General features: G+C 42.5%; 1 protein-coding gene across 9 annotated transcripts in view; it reads left to right on the forward strand.

Moving 5' to 3' along the window:
- The window catches only part of CREM (cAMP responsive element modulator), an 86432-nt gene that overhangs the window by 13309 nt on the left and 46712 nt on the right, over positions 1-26411 (forward strand). The window contains exons 1-3 of one of the 9 annotated variants that reach the window (XR_003091180.2): positions 3272-3550; positions 5173-5296; positions 23536-23682. Coding sequence is in view for 6 of the 9 variants with exons in the window: in XM_025189627.2 (XP_025045412.1) it covers positions 3507-3550; positions 5173-5296; positions 23536-23682 (315 nt within the window). In the remaining 3 variants the exon portion in view is untranslated. Of the gene's footprint in view, positions 1-3271; positions 3551-5172; positions 5297-23535; positions 23683-26411 lie in introns of those variants that run through there. The other 8 variants (XR_012902103.1, XM_025189627.2, XM_025189628.2 and 5 more) reach the window with 8 other exon arrangements.

The raw sequence follows: 26411 nt of genomic DNA on the forward strand, positions 1-26411 counted from the left end.
CTTTTTTAAGCATTTGCTTTTTATAGGCCCAATATTTAGGTTTCATTTGACTGTCTCCAGACTTGGAAAAGGCAATTTCTATTCTCAGTTTAGCATTTTTGTTTCAATAAGTGCATGTTTTCATATGCTGTTGACATTTCAATTCATTTTCACTTGAAAATAATAACAATAATGGTTTGGTCCCAAGTAATGTTAGGAGAAGAATGATATTAACAAAACTCAGGAATACCACTAAAAGGACAATATAAAAAATTCAGTATGTTCATCTGTATCTCTGGAGTATGCCTTTGAATAGCTTCCCACACTTGGAAGTGGTGTTCTGCATTTAAGATTTACATTGTAATTTCCCATGAGTTTTACCTAAAATTTAGAGCATAATAAAAATACACTGTTCTTTGTCATATTTTGTAAAGCTGCAGATATCCTGGAAATAATTTCTTAATCATTTAGTTGTCCTCGCTCTTTACATAAGTTCAGTGCATACTTTTGAATGGAAATTGGTTATTACGAGTTTAACTTTCCATGCTATATGAAAGATTTGAAAGACCAGGGAGGATGATAGGGACATAAAAAAAAATTACAGCTTTTTTGTAGAAGGAGGTTCTTTCTAAGAAATAAAAGGTATTAACAAGACTACAAAAGAAGATAGGCATTTTCCTGTAACACTTCATTGCTTTTGTTTCAGTGATCCTTAAAACAACACACAGTGACATGTAGCAGCTAATGGAGTCTGTCTTTTCACCAAAGAGAAAAGTACTACATTTCTAACAGATGTATGTGTCCAGATTTAAAATAAATCATTCCCAAAGCAATAAAGTAGTAAAATTGGAAACGTCAGTTTCCACAGCATAATAGATCATCCCTGCCAAGAGAAGTCAATGGAACCTTTTTAGTAGGATGGGATAAATTTAGTAATTTTGAACTAAATCTTCTCTTAGAATGACAGACAATATTGGATATAAAATATGAAGTATGATTTTGGACCCACATAAGGAAAAATAATCTGGATCCTATTTTTTAATTCCAGAAGAAAGTTTTAGTGACTATGTTGGTAATGCATACTGATTACATTATTGAGCTTGTTATTTAAGCTGTCTTGATATATGGGGATGTCCTTTTGGATGTACATATTAAATAGCTAGTGTCTTCATAACTGAGTCTCAAGGGTAGTGGTGGGCAACCTGCGGCCTGCCGGGGCTCCACCTGCAACTCACTAACCCCTTTGCTGACCCACCTCCCTCATGTGCCTCTTGCACACTGGGGCACCAAAGTCTTGCAATTCCTACATCTTTCCTCTCCCTTTAAGCGCTTTCAGAGGAGCTGCAAAGTGCCAGATTCGTGCTCTCCCCCCCTCCCCCCCAGAGCTGGAATGCTGCAAATCAATTGGTCATGGCATTCCAGCTCTGGGTGAGAGGGTGAGGCCTGGGGACTGAGGATGAACCAGGCAATTTGCATGCTCTGAAATGCTGGGAGGGGAAATAGCAAGTAAGAGTAGGGCTCTAGTGCCCTAATATGCAAGAGACGCATGGGGAAGAGAGCAGACAGAGAAGCCGTGGGGCATAGGTAGTCTGAGGGCTGCTACGGCCCATTGAGGTGAAGGAGGGCAACTCATGCAGCCTCCCCACTATTCGTGGTTGCCTATCCCCGCTCTAGGGTCATAGTGACATTTTTGGGATAAAGGCAGCCATCTAGCAAGAAATAGTCTATTACTATATCAAGTATGTTCATAAAAAGTACAGTGATTCAGCAACATATGCTTCTCACTTACATGTGCTGCAAGGAGGAGTGGCTGGATACAGTAGGAGATCTTCAGAATAGCCTCTGAGTAAATCCAGAATTGCCCCCATTTAAAGTTATGCACTCTCCTCTGATTAAGATCCTGGTACATATTGAGCACCAGTGCTAATAGCCTGAGATTTTGACAGCACAATTATTTTATCATTGTATCTGGGGAAAGGAACTCATGAGAAGAAACAGGAATGCAAGAGGGGTGTATATTAAATATTGTATATTATGGATTGAATTTAAAACTGCTGTTAATATACTAAATAATTCTTTTCTAATAAGCTACATGAGAGAGACTACTTTAGTACATTCTTCATGGTGTGTATATTGACACCATTTGGGAACAAGCTAACTTAAGAGGAGCTTTACTTTAAAAGTGTATGAATGCTAGCACTCTGATCAATTTGACTAAGGCTGTGAGTCACTCAAGACCTAGTTACTAAGAGACATACAGGCAGTCCCCAGGTTACGTACAAGATAGGGACTGTAGGTTTGTTCTTAAGTTGAATCTGTATGTAAGTCGGAACTGGTGTCCAGATTCAGCTGCTGCTGAAACTGATCACTTTCAGCAGCGGCTGAATCTGGACGCCAGTTCTGACTTACATACAGATTCAACTTAAGAACCCCAGGCGTCCCCAAGTCAGCTGCTGCTGAAACTGATCAGCGGCTGATTCCAGGAAGCCGGAGGCAGAGCAACTCTGCCTCGGGTTTCCTGTAGTCAGCTGCTGGTCAGTTTCAGCAGCAGCTGACTTGGGGACGCCTGGGGCAGAGCAGCTGCGCCCCCCCCCCCCAGCAGACCAGGGAGACGCGGACCAAAGCTGCGGAAGACGCCTGCAGCGGGACAGCCCAGGCGCACCGCGGCTGTCCCGCTACGGGCGGCCTCCGAGGCTTTGCTCCCCGTCTCCCTGGTCTGACCAGCAGACCAGGGAGACGGGGAGCAGCTTTTCTCGCCCCGGAGGACGCGGGCGGCGGGACCGCGGCTCATCTGGGCGTCCCGCCACTCCCGTCCTCTGGGGCAAAAAAACCCCGTTTGTAACTGCGGATCCGACATAAGTCGGATCCGTGTAACTCAGGGACTGCCTGTACTACAACTTGAGATCAGCAGAAGAGTTTGAGAGGAAAGGAAGCTGGGCTTTTTTGTATATCCATTCAAGATGGTATCCTTAGAGATGTGAAAATTATCTGTAATTGTGCTTCTCTGATTATATCCTTTCATTTGATTCCTTCTCAGTGGAAGACAAACATTTTGACAACTTATTTTGGACATAAATGTGTAGTGTTTAAGGAGCTATTTGCTTCTCACTTGAAACAATGTCTCAGAGAGCACTGAGATACCAGGAGTTGGCTTGTGTATTAAAAATAGATATGGATACTTCAGAAGCTTCAAAACCATTGAAATAGGGTGTTCCTGCCCAAGAATAGGAATCGGATCAGATTATATTTTCAGAAAATTTAGAACGAATCTCCTTTCTTTGGTGTTTTCCCTGTATTTTCTATAATATTTGGTATTAACATATGCCAAACAAGATTTCTCTGTTAGTGTCCCACTTATCTTAGATCCTGCAGTGAAGGCTGTATACAGTTTGTGACATTGGTTTGTTGCTATGGTGATGATTATGACATCACAACTTCAACATCATAACTTCACTGCAGTGTTAAGCAGGAGAGAAAGTAAGCTGAGGAAAACAAAGCTCTTGTTTTAAACACTTCCACTTTTCATTATGAGCAAGTATGTCAAGAAATATAATGGGAAAACAACTGTAAGGTAATTGTGCTTTTGTGTAGCTGATATATTTGAATATAATCTCCCCTAACATAATCTTTCAGTTTATATGTTTCAATTGATGGATGTAACTTACCCAAATTTAGGTTTAAGATTTAAAGGATATAAAATGGTTTTGAAATATCATAAGAGAGTTGCTGATACCAATTTAAAAATCTATTATTAAACATCTGTCATTTGGTTCAAAACAAAATCTATTCAGTCTTCCGAATATGAGAACTTCCTGTTTGGAGTTATTCTAACAAAAGAAACAAGAATATAACCAAAATTATTTTTTGTCTAAAGTAGGATATTTCTATTTAGAGGGACAGAACAGTAGGATTTATGTACATACTTCTATCAGCATTCTTCAGATGTATCAATATTTTAAATTTCATATTCTGGTATCTCTCTCCAGTGGGCAATTTATGCAGATAAGAATGAAGGAAAATTATATTTTCATTACAAAACAAAACAAAACAAGAACAATCTAGATGTAGTGATGCAGAACAAATATTAACTTGTTAGGTATAATCTTGTGGTTCTGATTTTGTCCATTTCAGGGTACATAGTATCATGACTGTCTAACTAAACAGAATAAATAAAAGATGAAAAATTCTAATAAATTCTTCCTAGATACCAAGTTATCACTTCCACTTGTACTATACTGAGTCAATGCACTACCACTCCTTTAAAGAATTCTCTGAATAGTTGCCAGATATTTCTCCCTTGGGGTTCCTCAGAATGGTTTCCTTGTTTTTCCCAGTTAAAACAAGGGGAAACTTAGGATGATAATTTAATGTTCCTTCCATGCCTCTACTCCCAATACGGAAGGGGTGAATAGGTTTTTTTTCTGGAATCAGCAGTGCTAGACACAACGTTGGCTACGTCTACACTGGCCCCTAAAAACGGAAAAGGGATGCAAAGCAGGTAAGTCAGCATAGGGAAATCCGCGGGGGATTTAAATATCCCCTGCGGATTTAAATCAACATGTCCGCCGCTTTTTTTCCGGCTTGGGGAAAAGCCGGAAAAAAAGCGTCTAGACTGGCGCGATCCTCTGGAATAAAGCCCTTTTCCGGAGGATCTCTTATTCCTACCTGAAAGTAGGAATAAGAGATCCTCCGGAAAAGGGCTTTATTCCAGAGGATCGTGCCAGTCTAGATGTTTTTTTTCTGGCTTTTCCCCAAGCCGGAAAAAAAGCGGCGGACATGTTTATTTAAATCCGCGGGGGATATTTAAATCCCCCGCGGATTTCCCTATGCTGACTTACCTGATTTGCATCCCTTTTCCGCAATTTGTGGCCAGTCTAGACGTAGCCATCAGGTTGCTAAAGAATGAGGTTTTGCTTTCCTTATTCAGTGCTGGGAGTATTACCTACACATGCTCCATCTAGTCCTGACTAACCAAAGGAGTAAGCTTGATACCTAATTTACTAGTCTTGCACAGCAACATTTTTTGATGTTAGGGTACTGTTGTGTTGTTCTTTTGTCAATTTCACCAATTTCATCTAGGAAAATGAGGTGAATTTGGGAGTTGAGGAGAAAAATAATTTAACAGAGTTGAAATTTAAATATTCCTACTTCAGGTCTGAATTCATTTCCTTGCAATATATTATTTATTTTTAGACAAATGACCATGGAAATGGTTGAATCGCAACAGGATGGAAGTGCAACAGATTCTGTGGCAGAGAGCGATGCTGTTTGCATACAAAATCAACCAGGCCAAAGTCAGATTCCCCCCATAGCTCAGGTAATTTGACTTACAAGAAGCTGAGAAAAACAAATAAAATGATCATTTAGAATTGTAATTTGCATTTAGATCAGGGGTGGGGAACCCTTTTTGGGTTGGGGGCCTCTACCCACAGAAAAATCAATTGAGGGCCCAGAGGCTGTGGGGAGGCAGCAGGGGGGCTGGAGTGCCAGCACAGGCTCCCCAGTGCTGGAGGAGGCCCTACGCCTTGGGGGCCAGATCTAGGTAACCCAGGGGCCAGATACATCCTCTGGGCCTTAGGTTCCCCACCCCTGATTTAGATGAACATGATACTTTTTCTGTAATTCAAAATTAAATCCCCCTGTCCTGTATCAGGAATTTATTATTAAAGCAGCAATTTCATATTTAAAACAATAAAGGTATAGTCCCAAATGATTACTACTATGTTATGGACATGACAGCATATGGGCCACAGATATTAAAGCACATTATTTTAAGTCATCCTCAGAAGTAACACTTCAAGAGTTTCTCAGGATGGTTCTGCAGTGTTAGCCAGTAGATGGTTCTTCCATGTTCTTCGAAGTACTGCTATATAATAATAGTCTGATAATGGTGTCCTGTTAAGTTGAGGCATCTACAAGATTAGAGGAATCTCATGTGTTCTAAAAACTGCAGATGCTTAATGCAGCAACTTATGAATAGATGAAGATATTTTGTTCCCCTCCTCCTCCAGTACTCTTGTTTACTCAAAATGAGTCCAATCTTGCAGGTAAAACTTCTTAGAGTTGTTACTTGTGTTTCTGCCTTATGGACTTGATGACACTTCCTGTATTTTTTAAAAGAAATTTTAGATATTCTCTAGAAAAGTATTTTTCTGGTTAATAGAATGGAGATGACAAAATGTAAAACTTAGTTTGCTATATTGTGTGATCTCCATAAAGCCTTAAGATTTTAAAGAATGTATTCATCTATACTAAAAAGAAAATGCTACTAATATTTCAATATATTATACTGGCCAATAATTATATCTAAATTCTTTGAATACTTTACTACCTATAATACTTCACTGCCCTTCAACTTCACAAGCCTTGGGAAAGAGGCTAATCCTTGCCTATAGTCAGTCTCCTCAATTTGAAGCAAATCTTTTCTGGGAGATACACATCACACCTCACATACACTCACCCAATTACCTACCCCTGCAATAAATCCCGTTGTCAACTCTGTCCACATATCTACACAAGCGAGACCAACACAGGATCAAACCACATAAGCCACATCATCAGAGGCTCATTCAACTGCACATCCTCTAATGTGATATATATCATCAAGTGCCAGCAATGTTCTTTTGTCATGTATATTGGTTAAACCAGAGAAAGGATAAATGGACACAAATCAGACATCAGAAATGGTAACACAGGTAGGGGAACATTCTTTGAGAAATGTCCCCTGTGGGTGCTCCACAATAGGTGTCAGTATGCTACTGCATACTGAGTCTTTTAGATGAGTGTTCTGAGGCTGCGCATGCACATTACCCGAGTCATGTGTGTTCAGTGCACTGACACTGTGCTTGTGCAGCCTCCTCCCTCCAGTTCCTTCTTGCTGTCTGGTCATAGATAGAGCTTTGCAGTGTTCCTCAGCAATCTATCTTCATTAGAGTTTTTACAGTTAGACAAGTAGTTCTTTTCTCTCCATTTTCTTCATTTAGTTTTTCTCCAAGTTCTTCCTGTTTAAAAAAAATCTTTTTTTCTTTCTGCAGTTCGCTTTCTAGTTACATACTTGTAGTTAGTTAGGATGCCTGGCTTGCCAGGTTTTAAGCATTGTAGCACTTGTAATGATGTTATGCCCATATTAGATGGGCATTCTGAGTGTATCCTATGTTTGGGGGAGTCTCATGTTCCCTACATCTGCCCCTCTGTTCAAAACTGAAGGCGTGTGTTCGCAGGGATAAAGACTTTCACCACAAGCACATTTTGCTTGAAAAATCCCTTCGTCCAGCCTCAGATCCAGGGACTGAGCCCTCAGAAGCTCCTCAGTCTAGAAGGGAAAGAATTTAAAAAAGCATTCCTCCTCAGTGCTGCACAAAGCCCCTTCTCTGACATGGTGCTTTCTGGCCAATTTGGTTCTGACAACATCTGTTCTTCAGCATGTATGACACTCAGGGCATCTCTGGCACTGCCTGCACCACCACTATGCACAGCACGCATCAATCCCATGCTGAAGCCAAAGGCTTCAAGTTGTTTGCCTCAGATTATTATGACACCACCGGTTATGGACACTCTTACACTAGTGCCACAGGCTCTATCTATGGTACCTCGAGCTTCTTCCGCACTGCCACATGACTCCTCACTCCCTCGCCTCAGTGCAGCCCAGCACAGCACCGTCTAATCCAGCACCGAGATATATTCACCACAGAGACCTGTTAGTCTCTTCAACACTCAGTTCTCTGTTCCTCGGTTCCAACTCCTCACCAGGTATCCCTGCATCGCAGCAACTTTATCACCAACAGGTCTCTCCAGTCATGAAGATGATGACATGGAAATAGTTTTCTCACCACAAACCTTTCCTCACACAGGTTCTTCTATACTAACAGCATGTACTTAACCCAGGTAGGCCAAAATGATGTTCCTCCTTGGGCTGGGCACCCATGGAAGCCATTGTCTATGCCCCTCTACCCAAGACACTGGCAGTATTGGAGCCCATGGGGACCCCATTGCAGACAATGGCTTACTAAATGACACATCACACTGCGCGACTCATCTCCACCCCCCAATACCAATCACCACAGCACCAAGAGGAAGAGGGTCAAGATGTATAACCCCATGAGGTGATTATGTCACCATCTCCAATAGCAGCAGATGATTTCACCCACTTCCAGGATCTTATTAAATGAGCGGCAGCAGACATTTATATTACCCTGGAAGAGGTTACAGTGAACCAACCGGAGCTTACCAACATCTTAGAATCAGTAACCTCACCTAAGATTGCCTTACCTATTAATTCTGCCACAATGGACCCCTGCTGAGACCACCTACCTGTAAGTGAGCAGACAGGAAATATGATGTCCCTCCCAAGGGCCCTGAACTTCTTTTCACTCACCCTTCCCCAAACTTTGGTTGTAGAAGTGGCAGACAAGAAGAATAAGCAATAGCACGTTCGCTGTACTCTAGGGATGTTAAACATCAGTTAATTGAATAATTGATTAACCTAATGAATTCCTATTGGTTAGTTGACTATTCTATAGTCTCTGGGGGTGGGGCCAGCAGCCAGTGCACTCCATCCCCACTCCCAAGGAGCTCCCTAGCACTCCATGATGCTGCCTTTGTATGGAGGTGGGAGCTGGTCTGCGAGTGGAGCCAGTTTAAAAACCAGCTCCCCTTGCAGACCGGCTGCCTCTTGCCCCACGCTGCTGCCTCTGATACAGAGGCAGCAACACATGGTGGCAGCAGACCCTGTGCGGGGAGGATCTGAGCTCCCAGACCCGGCACGAGCCAGGACTGAGCCAGACGGCCTGTCCACCTGGCTCCTAATATACTTTAAATGCAGAGTCACAGTGGGGGAAGGTCTCAGACCCATTGCAGGCCAGGACTGAGCTGGGGTGCTGGCTTGCCTGCTAAAAAAATTACTGTCAAGGGAGTAGAGGTGTATGTGTGTAGTCCATAGCATTAACCTATCAACTTTTACTTATTGGTTAATTGACTACACTATTACATCCCTACTCCACACCTATGACTGAGACAGCAAAAGGCTGGATCTTTTCAGAAGAAAAGTCTTTTACCTCATCCAGGCTACAAGTTAGAGTAGCAATTTATGCTACCCCCTTGAGTAAATATGATCCCAACAATTATTCCAAACTTAACGGATTTATTAATGACATTGTAGAAGCAAAAAAGCAACAGTTTAAGGTAGTCATCTGAGGGCCACGTGATCTTTCATGTGGCATTACAGGTGGCCCTCGATGCGGCAGACACAGCTATCAGATAGGGACGTAAGCAACTAGTTGACTATCCAGTTAGCATAAGCTTATTGGATAGTTGACTAGTGCCTTGACTAGTCACTTCGCCCTCCCTCTTGCGGCCTCTATCAGAAGTAGCAAGGGGGAAGCAGAAGCCAGTGCTGTGGGGACTTGGCTTAAAAGCTGATTCCCCCCAGCACCGTCTCTGCCAGGGTTCAGCTGATTTCCAGCTTGCTCCCAGTCTCAAATACTGCGCCTCTGCTTTATAAATGTATTAAGAGTTGGCAGCCAGATGGCTCTTAATACATTTAAAAAGGAGAAGCGCAGCAGGGGAACCAGCGCAAGCTGGGACAGCTGATTCCTGGCTTGTGCCGTGTCCCCCCTGCTGTGCACCAACCTTTTACATGTATTTAGAACCTGCTGGCTCTTAATAAATTTAAAAGGCAGAGCTGTAGCGGGGTTAGCTCCTGGAGTGGGTGCTAACCTGCTGCGGCTCTGTTGCATATTGGCTAATTGACAAGTTGATGGAAATTCCCTCAACTAGTCAATTTGTTGATTACATTAAATTTAACATCCCTACCACCAGATCCACAGCCATTGTGGTCATAATGAGGCTTGCTTAATGGTTTAACTCAGTCACCTTCCCATGCAAAATCCAATCCAAGGGGAAAAGCTTTTCTCTGCCACCAAAAATGGATTTCTGCACATGATGAAGGAATCTAGAGCCACATTCTGCTTCCTGGGGATCCACAAGCTGACACCTAGGAGAAGGCAATTTAGAGACCATCTTTATCCTAGGCCACAATATCCACCATATACCCACCAAAATCATAGGTAAGACCACTGACTGCAACCGAAATAAGCCTCAGAGTCAGTGCACACTTTCTAATAACATGAACCAGCCTCCTCAACTGAATAAACAAATTTGAGGCTTCTGTTGAGGGCTTGGGAAGCCACTTATTCTCTCCAGGGCCACTTATCCTCTCAAAAATTATTTGATCACTGTCTTCTCCCCTTCTATCTCAATTGGCAGTATATCACATCAGATAGATGGGTGTTGCAGACGATACGATTGGGATATACTATTTCCTTTATGTCTATACCCCGTACCCAACCTCCCGCCCCCCGGACAATGGAGCACCCCCCCCGGACGGGGACCAGAAGGATGCCTGCTTCCTTGCTGCACCCCCTCCCCCCCATGGACCAGGACTAGGAGGCTGCCTGCTCCCCTACTCTCTAGCGTGGAAGGACAAGAGAGGAGCACCCCCATCCTCCTGGACAACGGAGGAGCACCCCCTGGATGGGAACCAGAGGTCTGTCCCCTCCACTGACCAGGACCTGGAGGCTGCCTACTGGCCCAGGGAGGAAGGATGACAGAAGAGCACCCTTGCCCCCGAATGGAGATTGGGAGGCCGCCCGCTGCTTGACGTTGTTTGAAATGAGCGTCCCTGTGGGCGCTCTACTAACCTTCCCCCCTCTACTTTGGAGTACTGAGGCTGGCTCTCTGGGTAGAGAAGGAACCGGGGGTAGGGGTGTATATGAAGTGTGATGTTTCCCCCCATGCCGTATGAGATAATCTTATGGATACAAATATGCATAACTTGAAGATGCTTTGGACAAAATACTGCATGTAACCTATCAATTTTAATGTCTTGGTCTGCTGGATCTGTATATCTTATTTTGGTGTATGTTTCATTCCTGTATGTAAAGTTTGAAATATGGGGTATGGAATTGTTTATGGTTTTAAATATGCAAATGAAAGCCATCAAGGGTGTCTCCAAAGCTCTGACAACCTTGATCACTGTGTGATCAACATAATTGCCTGTAAACAGCAGGGTTTTGTCTCTTAAATTTGAGCAGTGATTGGTCATGGAAAAGCATGTGACTGAACCAATTTATGCTGATATATCAGTTTAACCAGGTAACTTTCCATGACAGCGGGTGTAGAAAGGAAGAATTCACACCTAAAAAGAAGTCTATTTAAGATGCTGAGTTTTCAGTCTCTTTATCTTTGGCTGGCATGACAGACCCTAATGGAGTTGGAGACCCCACGGAGAAAAAAGATCGTCTTCAGCTTGCAGGTTTTTTGCCCAAAATAACAGTTTTAACTTAAGTTTGCATAGCGATATAAGCAAGTACTCGACTACGCAATAAGCCTAAGCTTATTGGGTAGTCGAGTGGAGTACTTGACTACTTGCTTTCTCCCTCCTCCCCCTATTTGGAAACAGGAGCCTGGGGTGAGGTGAGGGGAAGTGGCTTAAAAGCCCGTTCCTCCCATCACAGTCTCCGGGTGCTACCTGCCCCCCTGACTGGTGCCTCAGAGGCAGCAGTGGGGGATGGGGTAGGAGAGACTGCTCTGTCATCAGCCCGTCTGCGGGGGTCCCAGTGGGGAACTGGGCCTCCCCTGTGGACTGAGGCTGCTGCCACAAAGGAGCCCATGTCTAACGGCCCGGGCTGGCCAGGGACAGGGCCTGCTCAGTGGCAGCTTTTGTCCGTGGCCAGCCCCAGCCACCGTGAACAGGGCCTGCTGCAGGAGCAACTTCTGTTCATGGCACCGGGCTCTTACTATATTTAAAATGCGGAGGGGCAGTGGTCGCAGAGTTGGCATGAACCAGGACTGTGGCTCTGCAGAGTGCCTCCCATTGTTGACTAATTGTGTAGTTGATACAAATAGTTGATACAAATTGTATTGACTACACAATTAGCAAAATACTCTTTCCTTAACATCCTTAAGTTTGCAATAGGCTTTAGTGTGTTAGAACTTGCTATGTGTTTTCTTTTATTTTAAATTTGTAATGTACTTTGCTCTGTCGGTTTTCACTTGAAACTTCTGAAATCCCTTCACAATATTACCTTTATTTGCTATCAAGCCCAGTGTAAATAATTATTACCTGGCATAGCAATCAGTCTGTACATCCTCCTTTCAGTGTTAAAGGGGCTTGCCTGAATGAGTTTTCAACATGTGGGGGGCTGGTTTCCTGAATGCTGTGGCTGAAACTACATTCTTCTCAGAGCTGAAGTGATTCAGTGTCTGCATTTCTCTTTGGAGGAGGTAGTCTCAGCTCTGTGCCTTGCCTGGGGAAGACCAGAAGGCCTGGCCTAGCAGGACAGTGTGGTAAGAAGCCCCAGAGAGCAAGAAGGCAAGTGTCAGTGGCTGTCAGCACACCAAGAAGCAGTCCCATAGATCTTCTATGACTGCACCCCATTACACACTGTGTCAGGACACTGAAAGCATGCCACCCAGGCACCACGCAAATTCAACCCCAGGACACTGTTCTAAAAGCCTACAATCAATGGCACAGGGGTGCACCAATAGCTACTGTGGAGCACCCACTGGAACACTCACTTGAACATCAGTTACTGCACAAGGTGAATAACTTCCTCTTTTAACCTGCCTGGTCACTCAGTCATGGATTTAAAAGTAGCCATTCTTCTACAAAGGAATTTCAGTAACCAGTTGGAGAGTCTGCATAACTGGAATTTATTTACAGATTTGACACCCGGCTTAAACAGACGTTGAGTGGCTGCCTCATTACAAAGCTAATTTCTCCTGCCATTAACGTCTATATTTCCATATTAAAAGCTATGTATGGGACCTATCCGACACATTTAATTAGTCTCATTACCAGGATCCTACAATTGACAGGTACTACTTCTGCTATTATGTATCTTCCTTGGTTTCTGTTATTTCCACTCCAGTTCATCTGATTTGCCCATGAAAACTCTTGATTCTATATATTTGGTAAGTTTCTAAGGGTACATCGACATTGCATGCTTATTTTGAAATAAGCTATTCCAGAATAGATATTCCAAAATAACTTATTTCAAAATAGCATGTCTACACTTTCAAAATTAGTCTGAGGCTGGCTTCCCTAATGTAGATATGCTATCTTGATTGGGAGTCCACTGAGGCACTGGGGAGGAATAACTTAGAATGATCCTGGTGAGGGGCTATTTCAAAATAGCAGTAGGGGAGCATATACACACACCTATTTCAAAAAAGTTATTTCGGAATAGGCATTATTCCTCGTAGAATGAGGTTTACAAATTTTGGAATAAGCCATCTGTTATTTTTAAATTTTGAAATAACGGAATGGTTCAGTAGATGCTTACATTGTTATTTCAAAACACTAATTATCTTGAAATAATGGTGCAGTGTAGATGCACCCTTAGGTGCCACAGGATCACTCGTTTTTAAATTTATAGACTAACATGGCTACCCTTCTGAGATTTTTCATTCCTTAATGTTTAAGTACGTTGCAGGAAATTGTCAGATCTGTCACAATTGGCACAAGGTGATTTCTCTGATTTTCAGCCAAACTAGATATGCACCCTTGACTTCAATTAAAATGATCAACTGAAAATAATAAGAAATATTGAAACTTACATATGACATGGAAATCTATAGTTAAAGCCATTTACGCCTTGTTTTTGTGCAGACTCAGGAAGAGAGCACAGAATCAATTCACATTTGGAAAGTTTTCTTATCAGTGGTAAGTGCTAAAACATGTGATCTGATCTTCAGAAGTGTTGAGTGCTCACAACTTCAGCTGAGGTCAGTGACAGCTGGAGGTGCTCAACCCTTCTAAAAAAATCAGTATCTTAAACTTATAAAAAATAGCTTACTTCCTGAAAAAAACTGGTGCAACCATAAAATAATCTGCAGCAGCAGGAGGGTTGCTGAGAGTTGTGAGCAGCCAAAATGGCATTCTGGTAACTCTTGCAGATCATCATGCATTTTAGCTTTCTGGCCACCAGGGGCACACAGCTTCAGCTGCATACAGCTTTTGCTCAGCCTGACATTTTTTCTTAACTGTGAAGTTGTTCCAGCCAGTTGTTCCTATTAAGCAAAACATTATAGTAAACTGCTGTTTTTCTCCTGTCTGGACTCATTTCCACCACAGTCAGTTAGAACAAGAGTTGGCTGCCACTCTCAGGATCTGGTTTCCCCAAATGCTTCTGTCCAGCTTTATATTCATAGATCAGCTTTTCCCAGCACCTTCTTCCTGCAAGGCCACAACCTGGTTCTGCACTACGGCCTACTTCTGTGAAGGAACACATTGTATTAGCATTTCAATGGTCCCCTTTTAATTTATTTCCTGACTTAAGTAGGACTGGTTAACAAATTGCCTTGTCAAGGACACTTCTGTGCTCCTGAGTCTGAAGGTAAGCCACTGTCTTATACCAAAGCTTAAAGATGTTTCTAGTATACTCACTTCCTTAGGAAGTAAGCTTTCGAGTCAGGAGTATCAAATGGATATTTTTGTACATATATGGAATGGAAAATGTTTGCACACTCATTCCATAAAGAATTCATATATGTAATTGTGCAGTATGTTCACATATTGATGAGTCTCTCTCCCTAAAGTTGTTTCTCTCAGGTATTATGTCTCTGGATGAATTAAAGGAAAAGCAACTGAGTGGAATGTTGTTTTCTTTAACTTTGAAATAATCTCTCTATACCAGTTATCTGGTTGCTACCCACTATTAGTAACAAGGGGGTTCACTGTGACTTTCATCTTCCTCTGTATCATGGGGCATGGGTCATTTGCTGGTTTAAGCTAGAGTAAATGGTGGATTCTCTGTAAAGTCTTTAAATCATGATTTGAGGACTTTGGTAACTCAGCCAGAGTGTATGGGCATATTATAGGAATGAGTGGCTCATGTTCTGTGGCTTATGATGTGCAGGAAGCCGGATTAAATGTGTGCAATGGTCTCTTCTGGCCTGAAGTCTAGGGCTGTGTCTACACTGGCATGAATTTCCGGAACTGCTTAAAACGGAATACTATTCCGCTTTCAGTTTTTCCGGAAAAGGAGCGTCTACATTGCCAGGCTGCTTTTCCGGAAAAGCCCTTTTTCCAGAAAAGCGTCTGTGGCCAATGTAGATGCGCTTTTCCGGAAAAGAGCCCCGATCGCCATTTTCCTGATCGGGGCTTTTTTCCGGAAAAGACTACTGGGCTGTCTACACTGGCCCTTTTCCGGAACAGTGTTCTGGAATAAGGACTTATGCCCGAGCGGGAGCAGAATAGTTTTTCCGGAATAGCGGCTGATTTTGTACAGTAGAGCGTCGTTGCTTTTCCGGAAATTCAAGGGCCAGTGTAGACAGCTCGCAGCTTATTCTGGAAAAGCGGCTGATTTTCCGGAATAAGTGGCCCAGTGTAGACACAGCCTATGAGTTTATGGTTTAGTACTTTTCAAGGCAGGTGATATTTGAGTGACATTTAAGATAGCTAGTCACCTGTCTTTTTTTTTCCTTTTTGTTCTGTCAAACCAGTTGCTTATTTACCTTGCTTCTGAGTAACTAAATCAGAAGCATGAGATTTTTAATGGGTTATGCAATATTAATTAGTTTGCAGCTTTCTCTATGCTATCTCTGGATTAAATATGCCTAGCAACATGGTCAAATGGTTTGAATATTTGAAGAGATACAACATCTCACTTTTGACTGTAATTCAGCCTTTATACAGAGGAACAAGATGTTAAATAAACTGGTAAAAGTGTCAAGATGGGTGGGCTAATAATTTATTGGACCAACTGTTGTTTATAAGAAAGAAACTTTTGAGCTTGCACAGAGTTCTTCAGGCCATCTGAAAGCTCCTCTCTCATCAACAAAATTTGGTCCAATAAAAAATAGCATCTCATCACATGCAAATACTTGTTAACATATCATCTGAAAGTGACAACAAGAAGTGGGCAGCATTATCTCCTGCAAGTGTAAACAAACTTGTTTGTCTAAGTAACTGGCTGAAGAAGTAGGACTGAGTGGACCAGTAGGCGCTGAAGCTCTACATTGGGGTTGTTGTTTTTTTAGTGCAGTTTTTTGTACCTAATTTGACATTTGAAAGTTACACTTTCGTGACAAAAATATTGCACTATACGTTGGACCTCCCTTGTCTGGCACCCTTGGGACCTGACTGATCCCGAACGAGGGGATTTGCTGGACCAAGGGAGGTCCCTCCCAACATGGCCCATGCTGTCCTGCTGACCCCAGCTACGGCTCCAGCCTAGCCCTGCTGCTGCCTGCCTGGCTGTGGCTGCCACGAGTCAGAGCTCCGCAGCCAGGGATAGAACTCCCTGGCTGCTGCCTGTGCCAGAGGTCCACAGCCGGAGATTGAGTTCCACAGCCGGGGTCGGAACTCTGCTACAGCAGCGCTGCTAGAGCTCTGTGGCTACTACCTGTCCGCAGGGACCCAGAGCTCCCTGCTGCACCCTGTCCTTGGCTCCAGGCTGAGTACTCGCTCCTGTCCATGGCCCAACCTCCCTATACCTGGGCTCTGTGGTCCAGGAATATCCATGGTCCTACTGGACTATAGATGTTGCTGTACCAGAGAGTCCTGGTTAAGGGAGGTACAACCTGTACATTATTTTTATGCAATTTGTATTACCCCCCCCCAATAAGGCTGTTGAAGAAAGGCATTTTGAGCGGTTATATTATAATTAAGTTGATGAAATTGAACTGTCTTCACATCAAACCTGGAATATTCAGTCTAATTTTTCAGTGCTTATTTTAAATTCAGTACAGAAAAAATAAACCTGATGTTGCTAAGTAGAGGAAAGTATATTTGAAAAGACAAGGGTTTGTACCTACTCCCTTGATTGAGAAGATACTGTCACGCTTCTCAGTTGTTTGTGATCTTGAAACAAAAGACAGGACTGTGTAGCACTTTACAGACTAACAAGATGGTTTATTAGGTGATGAGCTTTCGTGGGCCAGACCCACTTCCTCAGATCAAATTGTTGAAGAAAATTGGCATGACCACATATACCAAAGGGATACAATAAAAACAAGTGAACACATAAAATAGACAAATCAGATTTTAGAACAGAGGGGAAATGAGGGGGGGGAGGAGGTTAATGCCTATGAGCTAATGATATTAGAGGTGATGATTGGGGGAAGCTATCTTTGTAATGGGTAAGATAATTAGCATCTTTGTTAAGGCCCATTTGTAAAGTGCCAAGTTTAAGCATGAATGACAGTTCAGAGGCTTCTCTTTGAAGTCTTGTGTTAAAATCTCTTTGAAGTAGGATGCAGGTAATCAGGTCATTGAGACAATGCCCATTCTGGTTGAAATGACAAGAAACTGTTTTTTCTTTGTGAAACTGTCTGATGCCTGTTTTGTGTGCATTGATTCTGTCAGATGTTCTTGTGCAAGAAGCCACCAGTGTAGACATAGCCCTGCAGTGCTACTACCTATGAAAACTCTTCCTTTTGAATGTATACAGGCCCAACCATAAGAATAGCGATTGTGAGTAGTCCTTACACCGCCTCTCTTTCATGTGGACCCAGAAGTAGGACACAATCTGACTCTAAATATACAGAATATGAGTTCCTATGTGATGCTTAGTGTCATTAATACCTGTTGAAATCATTGGCATTTGAAGGTACTGAACTTAGTGGATCAAATCCCATAATACTACGTGATGCAGAATTTCATTTCTTTTCTATGTTTAGGACAGTGTGAAATGCATTGTAAAAAATTGCACTATTCAGTGTTTTTCAGGTTACTGAATTACCACTGCTGATCATTTGCCTTCACTAATTGGCAGTCTAAGCAAGCCTTGAAATTCAGCTGTTTTAGGCATCATCATTCAACACTGACGTAAGGATTGCATGGCTTGCCAAGACTACTTCCATCAGTACACAATTAATTGAATAAACAGGTCAAAATGTTCTGGTATTTTAGTTAATGCAAGAGACTGCAATTTTGACATACAGTCAGAAATTTAGAATGAAAGAAAATGAGGTAACTGGCTTGGTGGACATGGGGAAGTCAGTGGATGTTATATACCTTGACTTTAGCAAGGCTTTTGATACGGTCTCCCACAATATTCTTGCCAGCAAGTTAAGGGATTGTGGATTGGATAAATGGACGGTAAGATGGATAGAAAGATGGCTAGAAGGCCGGGCCCAGCGAATAGTGATTAATGGCTCGATGTCAGGAAGGCGGTAGGTTTCTAGCGGAGTGCCCCAAGGTTCGGTTCTAGGACCGGTTTTGTTCAATATCTTTATTAAGGACCTGGATGAGGGGATGGATTGCACCCTCAGCAAGTTTGCGGATGACACTAAGCTGGGGGGAGAGGTAGATACGCTTAAGGGCAGAGATAGGGTACAGAATGACTTAGACAAATTGGAGGATTGGGCCACAATAAATCTGATGAGGTTCAACAAGGACAAGTGTAGAGTCCTGCACTTGGGACGGAAGAATCCCAAGCATAGTTACAAGCTGGGGACCAACCGGTTAAGTAGTAGTTCTGCAGAAAAGGACCTGGGGGTTACAGTGGATGAGAAGCTAGATATGAGTTAACAGTGTGCCCTTGTAGCCAAGAAGGCTAATGGCATATTAGGTTGCATTAATAGGATTATTTATACTGTATTTTTGTTTTAAAGAGATGCACGGTATCAGAGTGGAAACATGATTACTCAGTTAAAAATATAGAAGTAAATCTGATGTTTGAAATTACTTTGAAATTAATTGTGGATAAGGCTCTTCAAATGTTAAAAGAAAAAATCATTCAAATGTAATATTTTTACGTAACTCTAGTTTGATGTGTAAATTATGTTTTTCTATTTGTGTAGTTCTTTCTATAAACAAGAACAGATTAATTTTAGTTTGGTCTAGCTTTAAATGGCCTGTTTTCACCCGTGCATCTGATGAAGTGGGTCTTTGTCCATGAAAGCTTATGCTCCAATACATCTGTTAGTCTATAAGGTGCTATAGGACTCCTTGTTGCTTTTTTCACCCAGAACATAATCTCATGTATGAACTCATTAAAGCAAAATAATTTTTCCCTGTTTAATTTTAAATAAGCTTTACTCTGATAGGGTAGGTCTACACTTGCAGCCTAATTCGAAATAGGGCTGCAAATGTAGGCATTTGAAATTGCAAATCAAGCCCGGGATTTAAATATCCTGCACTTGATTTGCATCTTCCCGGCCGGGTGCCATTTTTGAAATTCAAAAGCCCGGACTAACTGCCCGCGTCTACATGCAGCAGTGAAATGGGCATTGGAAATAAAGCCCTGGTTTGAACTACCTGTTAAACCTCATTAAATCCCGGGCTTGATTTGTAATTCCAAATGCCTACATTTGCAGCCCTATTCCGAAATAGGCTGCAAGTGTAGACATACCCATAGCGTTACCCCTTGTGGAACGAGGAGTAATGGTAGTTCGGACTAGGAAGCCTAGTCCGAACTACCTAGTTTGTGCCGCGTGTAGCCGCGGGGGACGAAGTCTGAACTAGCGGACATTTAAAAATGGCGGCGCCCGGCAACATGCAAATGAAGCCCGGGAAATTCAAATCCCGGGCTTCATTTGCAACTCTGGTTGACTACATTACCATCCTAGTTCGAACTAGGGTGGTAGTGTAGACATACCTTCAGACCTTAGGAGTCATGCCTCTAATTTGAAACAAATACCACCACACAACAGAAACATTAACCCTGCAACAAACCCAGTTGCCAACTCTGTCCACATATTTACCTTAATGACACTATCATAGGCCCTAACCACATCAGCCATACCATCAGGGTGTTATTTACCTGTATGTCTACTGATGTGATATATGCCAATCACGTGTCAGCAGTGCTTCTCTGTACATTAGCCAAATCAGACTGTCTCTATGCAAAAAAATAAATGGACACAAATCAGACATCAGGGACAGTAACATTAAAAAAACAATGGAAGAGCACTTCAACCTCCATGGATGCTCAGTAACAGACCTGAAAGTTGCCATACTTGAGCAAAGAAACCTTCAAAAACAGACCTTCAGCATGAAACTACAGAGCTGGACACGGTCAAACTGGGTCTGAATACAGACTAGGAATAACTAGCATTTTCCCCCCTTTTCATATTCTCACTTTCTTATCAACTCTTGGGAGTGAGCCAGATCCACCCTAATTGAATCGGCCTCGTTAATGCTGGTCTTCTGCATAGTTTATATGTACATTTTATATATAACTCCCATCTTTGTATGTACAGTAAACTTCCAATAATCCGGCACCTTTAGGACCCAGGGGGTGCTGGATTATCAGATTTGCCGGACTATCGGAAGGGGGGGCTATGAGGGATCTGGGGTGGGGAGGGATGCCAACCCAGACCCCTCATAGCCCCCTCTTCCGATAATCCGGCTCTGCCCCAGCAGTCCCTGATTTAGCCGCTGCTGAATCGGGGAAGCTGGGGGCAGAGCAGCTCCAATGGTCTGGCTGCCTGGAGCACTTCTGGGTTCCTGATGGTGCCGGACCATCAGGAGTGCCGGACCATCAGATGCCAGACCATCGGAGTTTTACTGTACATATATATCTCTGCCAAACTGAAATTTCCACTTCATGCATCTGACGACGTGGGCTCCAGCTCACAAAATCTTATGCCCAAATAAAATGGTTAATCTTTAAAGTGCCACAGAACTCTTTCCTTCCCTTTTCCTTTTCCTTTTCCTTTTCCTTTTCCTTTTCCTTTTCCTTTTCCTTTTCCTTTTCCTTTTTCTGAAACAGACGTCTTTCCCTCTGTAATTCACCTTGGTTATCCAGGTATGGCAGTTAATCAGAACTCCGTTATTCCTGATTATTCAAGCCCTTGTTATGAAAAGTTCATGTGTTATACTAAAGTACGGGAAACAGGCTGCAGTAACTATCAGTTGTGGTATAATTTGTTCATGTCAGTTACAACATTGTTTCATATTACTGATGTCTGTGCCTTCATTACAAACTTATCAACTCCCCATCAGTCTTCTTTTCACAAGAATAAACATGCCTATTGTTTTAATATTTCCCCTATACCAGGCTCGACAACATTGAGCAACCACAGGCATGCTTCCCAGCTGCTTCCAGTGGCCATGGTTCACTGTTACTGACCAATGGGAGCTGTGGGAAGCGGTGGCCAGCACTTTCCTGCAACCTTGCTGCTTCCGCCCATGTTTACCATTGGCTGGGAATGGTGAACCATGACCATTGGATGCTGCAGGGGCCGTGCTTGTCTTGTGGCCTGCCAGTGGATTACCATGAGAGGCCACATGCCAAAAGTTGCTGTCCCCTGCCTTATTTTTGCATTTTTGTTCCTCTTCTCTAGATTTTCTCCAATTTGTCCACATTTTTCCTAAAGCATGTCACCCAGAATTGGACATAATATTCCAGCTGAGGCCTCACCAGTGCTGTGTAGAGAGGGGAGATAACTGTCCCAATCTTACATATAACACTCTTGTTAATACAGGCAGTCCCCGGGTTACGTACAAGATAGGGACTGTAGGTTTGTTCTTAAGTTGAATTTGTATGTAAGTCGGAACTGGTACATATTGTAGGGGAAACTCTAGCCAAACATTTCTCCAGAGCTCAGTTTTATTCTCCCACACCTCACTTCCCTCAGTCCTTTATTCTCAAGCTGAGGTGTCTGCTGAGAAAAGCCGCTCCGCGTCTCCCTGGTCTGTTGGGGGGGGGGGCGCTAGCTTCGCGTCTCCCATGTCTGCTGGGGGGAAGCAGCTAGTGCGGGGTTGCCTCACCCCATTTGTAAGTAGGGATCCGATGTAAGTCGGATCCATGTAACCTGGGGACTGCCTGTATACTCCAGAAGGATATTAATCTTTTTTCTGTTCCATCACATTTTGACTCATATTCAGTCTGTGATCCAAGAGAACCCCAAGATCCAGATCAGCAGTGCAACCCCCTAACCAGTCATACCCTAGTTTGTAGCTGTACATTAGATTTTACCTTCTTAAGAGAAGTACTTTTCACGTGCCTTAATTGAATTTTCTCCAATTTGTCATGGGTATTTTGAATTTGTATTATGTCCTCCAAAGTGTTTGCAACCCTTCCCAGCCTGATGTCATTTGCAGATTTTATAAGCATACTTTCCAGTCCATTATCCAAGACACTTAATGACAATAGTACTGGACCCAGGACTGGCCACTGTGGCATCCTGCTATGTATGCTCTCCCCTGCTGACAGCATAGCATTGATAATAAATCTTGGAGTACAGTCTTTCAATCAGTTGTGTACCCACCATTTAGTAATTTCATCTAGACCACATTTTCCTGTTTGCTCATGAGAATGTGATATGAGATCCTGTCAAATTGGTGACATGTGGGAGGGGCAAGGAGGGCCACATGACACCCCCCCCCCCCCCCCGAGGCTTCAGGGGGGCACATTTATCAGGGAACTGCAGTTTTGTCGACGCTGGTAAACCTCATTTTACGAGGCATAACACCTTCTGTCGACAGAGTTTCTGTCAACAGAAGGTGTTATTGCATGTAAACTGTCCTTTGCATCTACACTACCATGTCGACAAAGCACCTTGCTTTGTCGACAGAACTCAATGTAGTCTAGACGCTCTTTGTCGACAGAAGTTTTGTTGACAGTATCTGTCGACAAAACTTCTGTCGACAGAAGCCTGTAGTCTAGACGTACCCATGGAGGTATCTTAATTCCACAAGATTCCAACATTTGGTTTTGGAGACCCAGAAAAGAGAGAAAATTGCATTCAGTTAGTTAAGGTTTATTGGACTCTTTTAAAGACTTTCTGGATACCCGAAGGTAGGTAAACTGATAAACTTTAAAACGTTCCACCATAAGGATTAGAATATTTTTTCTCTCGACCAACACCTGGATCATTGATAGTCTCTGGTGCAGTAATAAGGCCTAAGGGAGGAAGAATTTGTTGTAGAATATTATAAGAAAAAGAGTCCCGAAAAATTGCTAATCTGGGTAGGAAACCATGTTCCTATACTATGTCATCTTTGAGGATTATGAATTATTAGTTGTGCTGTATATTATTATTATTTATATTGCAATATTGTTGAGAGGCACTGGCCCCATGGTGCTGGCTACTGTATGAACGTGATATAGACACAATCATTGCTTGGAAGAGTTTACAATCCAAGTATTGTTTTAGTGATACAACTGTTTTGTTATTGGAAGAATTGTCTTCCATATTAGAACACAAGTTAGGAAATCAAAGTTGGGCTAAAAGAGTATCCTGTCAGGACTGCAGTTGTTCACCCCACACTGATACTTCTAGCTGAGATCTCTATGACTCTGTTGTAAAGCACAAGATAGGAGTTGAGGATTTAGTCTCTGAAAGCTGTGAGATCTTTAATTAAGAATAGCCAGGGCCCTTGAAAAATGAAGACAAAAACTCACCAACTTGAGACAGCTTAAGGGTATATAATTAGCACAAATAGTATAATTTTATCCTACTAGTAAGTAGCATAATGTGCATTTTTCTTACAGTTTGACTCAAAATTTTTATCATTTAACTGATCTGTGTTATTGCTTTTGGAAGTATCTGTTGAAATCCACAGAATGCTTTATTTAAACATGATTATCATAATTCTTGCAGGTTTCTGTAGCTGGCTCTAGTGCTGGGAGAGGATCTCCATCTGTAACTCTGGTACAGTTGCCTTCTGGTCAAACTGTACATGTCCAGGGAGTGATTCAAGCCACACAGTCATCAGTGATTCAGTCACCACCAATGCAGGCTGTTCAGGTTAGCTGTCCTTTATATTTTTTACTGTAGTTGTGGATTTTTTTAAAGCTTGTGGTTCCCCTTCCATCCACTTTGAAACCTCAACCCTAGATCTTCAACTTCCCATCTTCTTTCTCACCAGTGTATAGAAGACCCACCTCTACCATGATGCACATGAGTAATGGCTAACTGCTAATAGCTAAGCAGATGGCCTATAGAGATTCATTAATATATTTGTTTTATATTTTAAATTAATGATGCCTTGGAATCCTCAATTTGTGCAATAGCAAATTTCTATAATCACATGGTCCTATTTTAATGACTCTTCCACTTTGTTTTCTCATTTTGTTGTTCTGTTCCCTCCACATCTTGTCTCAAATGGGATTATAAATTAGGGATGTGAATGGTTAACTGGTAAACCTCATCTTTAATGGGTGAGGCTTACTGGTTAAGGATAACCAGTTGGGACTCGAGCAGCTCTCTGCCTGCCATGGGCAGAGGGCTGCTCCATCCCCACTGGGGGCCCACTACAGACAGGGGCTGCTCTGGCTGGGCTGGAGTCCTGGTCAGAGCAGCCACTGTCTGCAGCAGGCCCAGGCACCCTCCAAGCAGGAGCTGCTCCATTGTCCTGGCCAGAGTAGCCTCTGTCCATGGTGGGCCCAAGTGCCCTGCCTGCAGGGCACCCTGGCCTGCTGTAGGCAGGGGATACTAATAGCCTGGCCCGTGTAGTCCTTGCCTGTGACAGGGGAGGGGTTGTTCTAATCTGGTTGGAGTGGCCCCTCAATCTCTTCCCCATTAATCAATTAAAGGGGATGTTATATCTCTATTATAAACTCTTCCATGCACGGATTATCTCTTCATTGTTTTAATAGAAAGTCTAGAATAGTGGGTCTACTATACTGAAGAGATTATCTGGGAGCAGTGCAAATAAAAGTATTATAAATACAGCTTTTCTTCTTATTGTTTATTGTCATCAGCATTCATTATTGCATCTGGGTTTGTTTTTAATGGTATAGATAAAAAATGTAAAATGGCTTCAAAACTAGTAGCATGTGTTTGGCAAACATTCCTAGAGCTGATCTTGTTTTGATTTTTGATCTTTGTTTTACTCTTGACACAGACAGCTGACATGTTCCTATCAAGGAAAGATGGTCTTTTAGATAACTGGAATCTAGTCTCCGTTACCAAGGACTTGAGAGACCTCAAATTTAATCCAGAAATTAGTTGATGTGTAAAAGCACAAGAACAATGTGTTCTTACTGTGCCACTTGAAAGGCAGACAGCAACATGCTGCATTTGCTGAAGCTTCTGAGTAGCCCGTTAGATAACAAAATATGTCTAAACGTGACGAGGATATGTCTGTGAGGGAGGAATACAGTCTCATATCCAGTGGAAAGTGGAACATTGAACTTCTGGCCCTGCTGTTATCTGGGACACCAGGTATCTAGTGTGCAGCCTAGGAAGTACGCAAGACCACAGTTCTGTTAAATGGTTATAGGAGGCCTAGCTTTGGCCTGGACCACAGTCTGGCAGACACACTAATGTTTGAATTTCAAAAGAAAATACTGCTTTCAAAAGTAATATACAGCAGATTCAGTGCTATCAATAAAACAAATAATAAAAAAAACCCAGAGAGCCCTTCTCATTTGCTATCATCACCTTTCTTCAACTCAGTTTAGTTTGGAATAAACATGCAGCCCCATGGCTTGAAGTCACCCATGAAGAGAAGCATTTCCCCTGGGTTTCTTACCAACTATCTCTTTTATTAGGGAAATAAAAACCAACTGCTTTCCCATAGTCTTTTCCCACAATGAGAGTAGAGAGAAGAAAGAACCTGTGCCCTAAACAAAAAAGCCATAAAAGGCTGATATGCACATGAGCAATTTTAGATTTCATCAGACCCTTAAAGTATTCTCCCCATCCAGTCAGAAGTACCTCCTTATTTTGCTGGCTTTCACCAAACCCATTTCTATAAGACACTGGGGCACAGAGGAAATGATACCATCTGGGTTTCACTAAAAGAAGCACAGTGTCTTCTGCATGTTGATGGCATGATACCTGTACCTGCACACAGATTCCTGCCCCCTTCTACCATATGACTTCATAAGAGGCTGAACAAGAAGGGACAAAAGTCTGAGCATTTTGGGACACCACAGACTTTTGCGTGAAAAAAGCTGTTGTCCAACATTAAGGGTCCTAACTGCTCTGCGTTATGATGAATGTTTTGTATTTCAGCTTATTCTTTGAAGTTATTTTCTTTTCCCACCCAGTTCTCTCTGCATTTTGTCAGGTGGCTACAGCAGGGATCAAGAATTAGGGACTGAAGGGCCTTTACCCACCTTGACCTTGAACTTCAATTTGGGCTTGGAAAATAGGAAAAATGCACTGGAGTTAAACACCAATCTAGAGCTGTGGATGGTAGTAGATCTGGGAAAGAATGGAGATGGTGAAAGCTTGTAGAACCAGCAGATCTGGCTGCTCTCTAATAAAGTCTTTCTGATAATCATTCACCAAAAAGCAAGTGTTAAGTTTTTTTTATTATATCATTAAATAATTCACAGGTACAGCACTTATTATAGCCAACAAATTGTATATCCCTTCCATTGGTATAACCCTCAATTATACGTACAGATAGCTGAGAAATTACATCTATTGATTTTAGTCACTACTTGAGGCTAGATCTCCTAGGCCATGTCTACACTGCAGGCTTCTTGCGCAAGAAGCCTTTTGTACAAGAGTTTTTGCGCAAA

Source organism: Pelodiscus sinensis, chromosome 2 (assembly GCF_049634645.1).
Source record: "Pelodiscus sinensis isolate JC-2024 chromosome 2, ASM4963464v1, whole genome shotgun sequence".
Lineage (NCBI taxonomy): Eukaryota > Metazoa > Chordata > Testudines > Trionychidae > Pelodiscus > Pelodiscus sinensis.